Source organism: Trichosurus vulpecula, chromosome 4, assembly GCF_011100635.1.
Source record: "Trichosurus vulpecula isolate mTriVul1 chromosome 4, mTriVul1.pri, whole genome shotgun sequence".
NCBI classification, from domain to species: Eukaryota; Metazoa; Chordata; class Mammalia; order Diprotodontia; family Phalangeridae; genus Trichosurus; species Trichosurus vulpecula.
Genome location: NC_050576.1, coordinates 272249127 through 272260552, shown reverse-complemented (window position 1 = coordinate 272260552; position 11426 = coordinate 272249127). Strand labels below are relative to the sequence as shown.

At 39.6% G+C, this 11426-nt stretch overlaps 1 protein-coding gene across 1 annotated transcript in view; it reads left to right on the top strand.

Moving 5' to 3' along the window:
• The first annotated feature begins 223 nt into the window (after positions 1–223).
• The window catches only part of COL4A3 (collagen type IV alpha 3 chain), a 121964-nt gene continuing 110761 nt past the window's right edge, over positions 224–11426 (top strand). Inside the window, exons 1-3 of the mRNA XM_036755705.1 lie at positions 224–235; positions 724–809; positions 1756–1888. Coding sequence (XP_036611600.1) covers positions 224–235; positions 724–809; positions 1756–1888 — 231 coding nt within the window. The remainder of the gene's footprint in view (positions 236–723; positions 810–1755; positions 1889–11426) is intronic.

The following is an 11426-nucleotide window of genomic DNA, read 5'->3' as shown; positions in this document are numbered from 1 at the left end:
AAAGATAAAAATGACACATTCTCTGCCCTCAAATAACTTAAGTGATGGGGAGGTATGTGTGCAATGGAGTTATATGTACTGAGATGAAATCTAATAAATGTAGGGGGGGGACTGTAAAGGACAGAGAAGAAGACTAGAAGGAGGCCATGGTCCCAGACTCTTGAAGGAAGTTAAGTATCCCGAAAGGCAGAGATGAAGAAAGAGTGCATTCTAGGCAAGGCACATGTACGCGGAGGTGAGAGACGATAAATCTTGTTTGTAAATCTAATCTGTCTATAATATACACTACTTGGAGGGGAACCAGAAAAGAAAGCTGAAGAGGTAGCTGGAGCCAGATTGGGGAGGACCTTCAATGCCCCCAGGCCAAAGAGGTTATACTGGCTCCTGTGACAACAGAGTGGTTCTACTTAATTTTTTACATTCTCAGATTTCACTGAAATCTCATAAAACTAAGGAGATTGGAACTGACGCTCACCACAACTTACTTAATTTGGTAATACCTAGTGAATGCATTCATCCCTTTGAAACATTGCAAATATTAATATTTTATATTTATGAGGAGTCAATTTAAAAAGTAACCAGAGACAGAAAATGGTCCTCAGACCTTTCATGAGGACTCGATTTTTAATGTGAAATATATATTCTGCCTTCACGATTTGCTGGCCTACAAACAATGTTAAGTGACTTGCTAATTTGGTAATATTGGCCATCTTCCTCTTTTAGCTAGGAGGTGCTTTGCATCTGGAGAAACCTATGCCAAGGATTGAACCTGAGCACAATTTGGCCATAGCGGGCTATGTTTATCTAAGGTGAGCTACCCCAGGCCAGGGCAGAATATTTCTCTGCCACGATTAGGCTAGATAACAACACAGGAAAAAAAAATGTAGCACATATTATAACACACAGGTCAGCTTTTAAATGCACAAATAGTCCTCTGTTCAGAGGGCAGTTAGGTGGCAAAGTGGATAGAGCACCAGTCCTGGAGTCAGGAGAACCTGAGTTCAAATGTGGCCTCAGACACCGACTAGCTGTGTAACTCTGGGCAAATCACTTAACCCTGTTTGCCTCAGTTTCCTCATCTGTAAAGTGAACTAGAGGAGGAAATGGCAAACTACGTTAGTATCTTTGCCAAAAAAAAATCCCAAATGGGTCATGAAGAATCCGACACGACTAATCAACTAAACAACCAAATCTGCTCAGAAACTTAGCAATACTCTAGTTAAAAATAATAATACACGCTCATATTAATATAGCCTTTTATGGCATACTAAATGCCTTGCAAATATTGTCTCATTTTATCCTAACGCCGACATATATTCGGTACTACTATTATTACTCCTATCTTTATAGAAGAGAAAACTGAGTTTGAAAGTGGCTTACTGACCGGCCCAAGATCACACCGCTAGTGTCTCATGCATAATTGGAACCCAGGACTTCCTGCTACTAGCTGCTTCTATAACAGTAACAGCTGGCGTTTTTATAGCACCTTAAGGTTTATCAAGCATTTTGCCTACATTAATATGTTTGAGACTCACTATTTTTAGAGAGGGGAATTCTCATCCTTGTTCTTATCGTTCATCCTTCATTCTCGAAGAGGACCAGTGGCATCACGAGGGTATATGTGAGTCTCAGCAAGGTTAAATGACTTACCCAGCAGGGCTGCACAGCTGGGAAATGTCTGAGACAGGATGAAATCCAAATCTCCCTGACCCCAAGTTGAGCACTCTGTCTACTCTGTTACATTTTTCCTCCAAGTAAAGGCACACAACCTAGGAAAGAGGAAGGTGTGGGTCCTGTTCGGCCAGAAGAAAAAGAAGCACCAATAACAACGAACCAGGATGCTCAGAATGTTTGCAAGATGGTTGTGAAACCCCTGAAAGGCACTGCGGTGGAGTGGATAGAACCCTGGACTTGTATTCAGAAGACTCGGGGTCAAATCCTTGCTCAGCTACTTACTAACTATACATGATTGTGGGCACAACACTGTCCTTTTGTGGGCTTAAGTTTTCTTAATTACAAAATAAGGGAATGGAAACAGATGGTCACCTGACAGCTCTATATCTCATGCTCCTATGTCCAGATACGGTATATAGGAGTCTCCACAGACCACAGATTGGTTTTCATGATAGGAATACCTTTGTTTCCTGATATTTTTCCTATATTTATTTTCTTTTCCATGGAACCATAACTAAACTAGTAGAATGGAGGAAAGATTTCTTTTCATAAGATTAAACTAAATCATTTATTAAAGCAAGCAAAACAATTAATGCCAACTAATTAATAGGAATTTAAATTGAAGGAAATAAGGCATGATCCCATTTTATGCACTATACTTCCATGCAGTTTTTCTGGATAAACTTTCACATTCATGCTCTGGGGCAATTTTCAATTTTCATTTCTCCTAGAAGCATTATTAGGGCTTAGCCTACATCCACATTTCCAAGTAGTATCACGTTAGGTAGCCTTAAGATCTCAAAAAGACTTTCCATTTGAAAAAAAATAATGAGTTTTTCTCAGTGAATCAAGGTGGTTGCAAGACTCCAACTTTTCTTTGTTGAAGAGATCTTTGTATATTTTTAGATCCACAGATCCAGGGTATAATTTCCATTAAAGTAGGCTAATAATCTATATTTTGGAAAGCTGACCAGTTTTTTTTTTCTCTTCTCTCTATATTAGACTCTCAATGCCTGGTATATAATAGGTGCTTAATAAATGTTTATTGAATTGAATTGAGAAAGGCAGTGGAATTTCAAGCAAAATTTTCACTAATGACCTTAGAGCAGCATTCCTAATCTCGGGTTCATGATTTGTTTCTTTAAAAAAATTTTTTTGATAACTACATTTAAATTTAATTGACTTCCTTTGAAATTCTGCATATTTGTTTTATGTATTTAAAAGCATTATTCTGAGAAGAAATTGTCAGTGATATGTCAAAGTGCTAAGATAGAAGACAAAGGTGATTCTTGAGTGACGTGTCTCTATCGTCTCTTAATAAGTGAACAGGGTAAGTCCTAGCATCTCACTTTCAGCACTAACAATAGCATAGGCAGACCCAATTCAACTTCAAAAGTTTGCATGTTAGACGTGGAGTCAGAAAGACCTGAGTGCAAATCCTGCCTCAGATTCTTATTAGTTGTGAAAAGAGTATCATGCTCCAAGGCAAAATATGGATTTTCAATAAAATAGAGGACTTTCAAGCTTTCTCAGTGAAAAGACCAGAGCTGAATAGAAAATTTGACTTTCAAACACAAGAATCAAGAGAAGCATGAAAAGGTAAACAAGAAAGAGAAATCATAAGGGACTTACTAAAGTTGAACTGTTTTGTTTACATTCCTACACGGAAAGATGATGTGTGTGATTCATGACACCTCAGTATCATAGCAGCTGAAAGGAATATGCATATATATGTGTATGCATATATATACATATGTGTGTCTATGTAGGTACACACACACACACACACACACACACACACACACATATATATATATGTATATATATATATATATATATGTATATATATATGTATAGACAGAGGGCACAAGGTGAGTTGAATATGAAGGGATGATATCCAAAAAAATAAAATCAAATTAAGGGATAAGAGAGGAATATATTGAGAGAGGGAGAAAGGGAGAGATAGAATGGGGTAAACTATCTCGCATAAAAGTGGCAAGAAAAAGAGGTTCTCTAGGAAGGGAAGAGGGGGCAGGTGAGGAGAAATGAGTAAATCTTGCTCTCATTGGATTTGACCTGAGGAGGGAATACCATATACATTCAATTGGGTATCTTACCCCACAGGAAAGAAGGAGGAAGAAGATAAAAAAGGGGGGGATGATAGAAGGGATGGCAGACGGGGGGAGGAGGTAATCAAAAACGAACACTTTCGAAAAGGGACAGGGTCAAGGGAGAAAAGTCAATAAAGGGGGATAGGTTAGGAAGGAGCAAAACATAGTTAATCTTTCACAACATGAGTATTGTGGAAGGGTTTTACATAATGATACGCATGTGGCCTACGTTGAATTGCTTGGCTTCTTAGGGAGGGTGGGCGGGGAGGGAAGAGGGGAGAGAATTTGGAACTCAAAGTATTAAAAACAGACATTCAAAAACAACAACCAAAAAAAAGTTTCTGCATGCAACTAGGAAATAAGACACACAGGCAATGGGGAGTAGAAATTTATCTTGCCCTACAAGAGAAGAAGGGAAAGGGGGATGTGAGGGGAGTGGGGTGACAGATGGGAAGGCTGACTGGAGAACGGGGCAACCAGAATATATGCCATCTTGGAGTGGGCAGGAGGGCAGAAATGGGGAGAAAATTTGTAATTCCAACTCTTGTGAAAATCAGTGCTGAAAACTAAATATATTAAATAAATTTAAAAAAATAAAAATAAAATATTTATGTACACATGTGTATATAAATATATGCACAGGATTACAAAGGAAAGTATAATTAAATAGTTATCTATCTAACTAGATAACCATATTTATTCTATTATAGTTTCTGTTGTAATCCTATGTATTTTATTTTGTACATTTTTTTAAATGGGGTGAGGGGCTCAGAAATGAACTTTGTCTAGGGACTGCTGTTCCCAAGTGATCTAAAAGACGAAGATCTAAAAAATGAGGAATCCCATATAACTCACAGTTTGCATAAGGACCATCAATTGCAGTATATTAGAATTTATAGATGATCTTAATATTTAATATGATTCAATGAAATTTGTATAGAGTAACTTTTTTAAAAAAATTCATCGATATATTTTGGTTTTATGTTATTTATATTGCCCAATACATCCTTCCTTCCTCCCAGAGAGCCAGAGAATAAAAAAAGAGGGAAAAGCAATTCATAACTAATGTACATATAGAAAAGGTCTGATAGTGAATGCAGTGTTCCACCCTCAAAGCCCCTCTGTCCTAGTTCTGCAAATATGTCTGGTAAAATAACTTCTTGTCTCCTTCTTTGGGGCCAAACTTAGACATTATATTTTTGCAGCATCCCCTTTCTATTGCTTTGTTGTTGTTTCCAATTACATTGTTGTAGTCATTATATATATTGTTGCCCTGGAATAATTATTTGTTAATCTTAATATTTATCTTGTAGCACAAAGCCTTTCCCATAGAAGATTCTTAATAAGTATTTATTTAATTTAACTAATGGTGCGTGAAGTAGATGGAGACAGACAAGTATTGAATTCCAGCATTCTTTATGAGAAAACAAAGATTCAGACAGTTGAAGTGACTTATCCACGAAAAGGCAGTAAATCAAATTCTCAAATTTATTTTCTATCCACTGAATGATGGATCTATCCACTGACTTTCAGGAGTCAGTGAAGCATGGGCAGAGGGGCAGACTGAGGACTCCCACAAAGTGTCTGCAAGAAGAGACATCCAAGGACATTCCCAGACAAACCGTGGTACCAGAAATAGGATCATACAGATTCAGAAACATGCCCATGCTCATCTGAAGACTTCCATGTCTATGGTGGCAGCATTGTCACCTCCCTTTTTCTGAACACTATGCATTAATGTGATCCAAGGTCACACTAGCTTTTTTGGCTGTTACATCACACTATTCACTTATACTGGATTTCTAGTCCATTAAACCCCACCTTTGCACATCACACGTTCTCTAAGCATATCTGTCCTATTCTGGGCCACAAATCATTTTTACCTAATTTATCCTTAATAAGTTTCATCTTATTAGATGTGTTAACTTGACAAAGTCTTAAGGTCATATATTTAAAACTTAAAAGAACCTTAAAGGTCATCTGGCTCAATTGTCTCATTTCACAGGAGGAAACTGAGGGCCCAAGAGAAGTGATTTGCCCAAAGATACCCAGGTAGCAAATGGCAGAGTTAGGATTCAACCTGAGGTCTTCTCCCTCCCAATCTAATGCTCCTACCATACCATATTACCTTCATCCATACCTACACTGAAGTCAACAATAAAATACTAAGCAGAATAAGGTTAGGCATGGAGCCCAATAGTCCTCCAGGTCCAAGGGACCTTCCTCCAGGTTTCAATTGCTCTATTAACGAGTTTCCATAGGGCCAGAGAGCTATTTCCTGATCCAATTAATTAACTGTACTATCATCTAACTTCACATGTCTCTACCTGGTCCAGAAAATCAACTTCTTAAATACAATATGGAAGTGGGTGAAGAAGGGAATTGTGGGTAGGTAGCTGATCTGAAAAGTATCAAGGGGTTTAAATGGATTGCAAACTCATATTGCTAATTCAGAATGACAACCCTCAAATCTAATGCTATCTAAGGCTTTCAGCCTTAGAGGGCACAGTGTCCAGAAGGGGGAGATGGTCTCTGTCTCATAGGATCTGGCCAGATCAGATCATAACTGGAGTATTGTGTTCAGTCCTTTAGGAAGGACATTGACAAGCTGGAGAAAGTCCAGGGGAAGGGACAAAGATGGTGAAAGACCTTGAGGTCATGCTCTTTGAGGACTGGTTGAAAAAGAGAAGATGATGGGGAATATGACTGATTTCTTCAAATATTTGAAAAGGATGCCATATAAATGAGAGAATGGACTTTCTTGTTTTGACCTCTTGAGGGCAGAATTAGGACCAGTTGGTGGAACTTATCTACTGGTAGATTGTGGCTCAAAAAGAGGAAAAACTTCCTAACAATTAGAACTATACTGAAAAGAAAAGTGGGTTATCACAGGAGATGTGGGGGGTTCTTCCTCACTAAAGAATCTTTAGCAAAACCTGAGTTTGTCAAAGATCTTAGAATTAGAGAGTCAGAGTCAGAAGAGACATCAAATCTAGTCCAATACTTATCTGAAAAAATTCCTGATTATGTGATTGTGCGTGCGTGCGTGTGTGTGTGTGTGTGTGTGTGTGTGTAAGAGGTGGAGAATTCTGATGTGAATCTCTTCTTGGATAAATATATCCAAGTTTCATGGTCAGTTGCTTAACACGGGAATGGGGAGGAAGGCATCGCCTAGGGATCTGCCCAGGACAATCTTTTGAGCCTAGCTGGCACCACCTTCATTCTCCTTAGTCAGCTCTGCTTTTCACTGATTATGTTGCTTTAAGCAATTGGCTGGCAGAGAGGCCAGCCAAGTCAATGTTAATAGACGAAAATCAACAGAATGGCTCAATAGAGTGTTAATTGGCTTTGGACGCTTCAAGCTTCCCCTTATATTGAATTGGGCTTGAGAGAGTGGAAAGAGAAAACAGCTAGCACAAGGAACACTGTTTGTGCACCAGTACATAAAATTAGCTATAAAGCTGTTTAGAATAGAAATATTTGTTAAGTGCCTGCTGTGTGCCAAGCACTGTGCCAGGTGCTGGGATATAAAAACAAAGATTAAACAGGAGCTAATATTCTATTGGAGTGGAGGCATGTAGAGAGATTAGTAAATACAAAATATGTACCAAACATTTAAAAAATAAATGGGGGTGGGGGGCGAGAAGGGCCCTAGCCATTGGAGGCATCAAGACAGGATTCCTCCAGGAGGAGGCACTTGAGTTGACCTTGGAAGACAAATATTCACCCCACATATCTAATGAGTTGCCAAATCTTGTTTTGTCTCCACAATTTCTCTCACATATGTTCCCTTTTTTCCATTGACATAGATATCAGACGGTCCTCATAACCCATCTCCTGGACTACTGTGACATCTGTCTAGCTGGTCTGGCTGCCTCAAATTCATCCCCAGTATAATTCATCCTCCACCCAGTGGCCAGAGTGATTTTCCTAAAATTCACCTCTGACTATGTCACCTTCCTCTCAGGGGCTGCCGATTACCTCTAAGATCACATATAAACTCTTTTGTCATTTAAAGATCCTTAGAACCCCGCCCCTTCCTCTGTTTCTGGTCTGCTTACACATTACTGCCCTCCCCTCACTCTGTAGTCAAGTCAAACTGGCTTCTCCACACACCTGATGCTCCATCTCCTGTTGGAGATGGGTGTTTTTTGTTTGTTTTTGGCAGGGCAATTGGGGTTAAGTGACTTGCCCAAGGTCACACAGCTAGTACATGTGTCAAGTGTCTGAGGCCAGATTGTCCTCCTGACTCCAGGGCTGGTGCTCTACTCACTGCACCACCTAGCTGCCCCATGGAGATGGTTCTTGTAAGGATCAAATGAGACGGATAATATTTATAAGGCATTTAGCAAACAGTAGGCTTTTAATAAATGCTTCCTCCATCCTCCTCCCCCTGTCTCTGTGCCTTTTGCATTGGCTGTACCCTCTGTCTGGAATATTCTCCTTCCTTCCCTCTGCCACTAACAATCCTTGGATTCTCAGTCCAAAGGCTACCTTCTGTAGGTCTTTCCTAGGCCCCCTAGCTGCTAATGTTTTTCCCTTGGAATTTTCTTTAATCTACTTTGTATACATTTTGGGTGTAACTTTATATGCTTTTACCTGGGAGCAAATATATGGCATGATTACAATGGTGTTCCTCAGAGGCACCATTACAAGCAAATGTTATTTGTCCTTCGTTCTGGAAGAGGACCATGAAATCAGGAAGGTGATGCCATGACTTGCAAGTGAATTGGATTTAAGTGAAGGGAGGCTGTGCAAAATCACCAGCTGCACTTTCTCCTCCCGAGCCTCCTGAGGAAATAGGCATACCTTAAAAGTACCTGCTTTGGGGGCAGCTAGGTGGTGCAGTGAGAAGAGCACCAGCCACAGAGTCGGGACGACCTGAGTTCGAATCTGGCCTCAGACACTTCACACACTTACTAGCTGTGTGACCTTGGGCAAGTCACTTAACCCCAATTGCCCTGTCTTCTGCCCTCCAAAAAAAAAAAGAGAGAGAGAAAATAAAAGTACATACTTCCATGCTCAGTGCCTAAAACTACAAACAGAAATATAAAATTAAAAATGTTTTACTTATTGAAGAAGGAAAAGACTTGAAACAAGGAGAACAATATGGAAGATACTACAATAGTTCAGATGAGAAGTGATGATGTTCTTTAGGATAGTGTCAGAAGGAGCTAGGTGGTATAAGGCATAGAATACTAGTCCTGGAGTCAGAAGATCTGAGTTCAAATCTGAGCTCAGACACTTATTAGCTGTGTGATCCTGGGCAAGTCACTTAACCCCATTTGCCTCAGTTTCCTCAACTGTAAAATAGGCATAATAGCAGCCTACCTCCCAGAGTCGTTGTGAGGATTAAATGAAGTAATAATTATAAAGGGCTTAGCACAATGCCTGGCACATAGTGGATGTTATGTGTTTATTCCCTTCTTTTCCCCTTTCCAATGGAAAGAAAAGAGATATTATAAAGGCAGAACTGACACAGCAGGAATTGGGAAGCTGTGGTCAAAATAATATCTTAGACGTGGTGCTTAGCTCTCTAAACACATCAGGAAAAATATGCATGTTCTTTTTAATGACTATTTCAATGAAAACACTATACTGAAATCTTGTCTGCATGTGTGCATGTGTCCACACATATAACATAAAACAGATGCTTCTTTAGATGTAAATAGGTACTGAATAAATAGCTTAATTTCCCATGAGAATTTTTTCCTCATATATCTCCTACTCAGAATTGTGGCACAAGATCCGTGCTCAGTTCTGTATTGGGCCATATGGCTTCACGAGTTCAGGGATAAGAATCTAGGGAGAGCTTGAATAATTAGGCCTCAGAAAGAAGAAAGGATGAGAAAAAAGTATAGTTTAGGTCATGAGCTAAAGGAGAAAGTAAGGACTCAGAACCAGAGTTTGTAGAGCACATGTAGAGTTTGTCAGCACATTTAGACATTAAATTTGGTGTGTATGCTTGATGCAGCCTTATGCTCACTGTAAAATGGGAAATAACACTCACAAATGAAAATACCTGAGATGCCAAAATACTAAAACCCCACAGCCCTAAATTACTTCCTGACATGTTCCTGATTAGCAAACATAATCCGTAAAACCAATAGAAAGAGCCTTCTGCCCCTGGTAAATGACTTCTAACAAAAATGATATTTGGAGAAACTAAAATAGTTTATTGGTGGAGAGGAGGAAAGCATACAAATTATGTTAGCTATCAAGTGATTATTCTCCCTTTGTGTTTTCTGGAATCAAGTCACGCTGGTTTTAAAACAGTTGAGAACTTGAAATAGAAATGTAATGGGCCACAACTTCTAATAAAAGCTGACACTCACCCTTTCTATTATTTAGATGGCTCGGTGCTCTCATCAGTGAGGTTATCCCTGTTATTGTGCAGGTCATAACTCATTCCTGCCTTTGCATCCTAAGACTCTTATCCATGTTCTCCTAAAAAACCTTACGGCGATTAAAAAGGTTTGAGACACATTGTTTCTGGGTAATTTGATCATTTTATTAAGGCAAGCACATTATTAATAGAAGGGTGGTCATTTGGCTGTGCCTCTTAGACCAAAGACCATCATGGCGGCAGACTCGCAGCTTCTATACCCTTCAAAGAGTAGGCGTTCCTGAGGGGTGGCAATCAACTCTGATTGGATGGCACAATGGAAGGTGGGCTATATTAAAATGAGGGGCTGAGAGTGACATCACATGACCCTTGAGCTGAGAAACTATCTCTACACTCAGACTACCCCCAGCCTTGGGCTATCTAGACAAAAAGATCGGTCTCCATCCAAGCTTGAGTAGAACCCGAGGGGCTTCCCCACCTTAGATTAAACTCCTTGTAAGGTTAGGTGGGGTCTGACCAAGATGAGGAGAGTTAATTCAATCTCATCATTAGTAATGTCCTTTAAGAGACTGAACTTTTTACTTTTTAAAATCAGGACTTTGTAAAAAAAGGGGAACTCTCTCTCTCCCCAAATCATTGGTTATTAAATAACCATTTCTCTCACGCTCCACAGGAAATCCAACTCAACTGAGGTCCTTACTCCAGATCCTGCCTGAGCACCAGGCTCATACTGCCTCATTTATCTCTTGTTCTCACTATATAAGCAGTCCATCTCCTTTACTAATCCTCCTTTCCTAAATTGCTTTGTTGTACACACACACACACACACACACACACACACACACACACACACACATACACCTGCTTCTCCTGCACAGTCATGACAGATGATATGATGTAACCTGTTCACGGCCATCATGTGCTGCCATTGGGGTGACTTAGAACTTACTTCTTTAGAAACTGTGGCATTCTGTGCTTTGCAATCAGATGACAGGATGTCCAGAAACATATTGGTGTTAAAAAGATAAGCTTTTGTTTCAGGCATAAATCTGGGTCACTAAGAAGCATACAATTTCCCAAAGGTAAGTCAGTCCACCTTCTTCCTTCTCTCCCATTCTGGGCCCACTTCACAGTCTACTGCAGCCTCTGTCCAGGATCTATGTACTTAATTGACTGGTTACAATGGACTCTCCGTGCAATTGCATTTCATAATTTAGACAAGAGACATCTTTTATCCATTTGGCTTTTCCTGTTTGGATAATTAGGCTAAATTGCTTTGAGTATCAGGACACTAG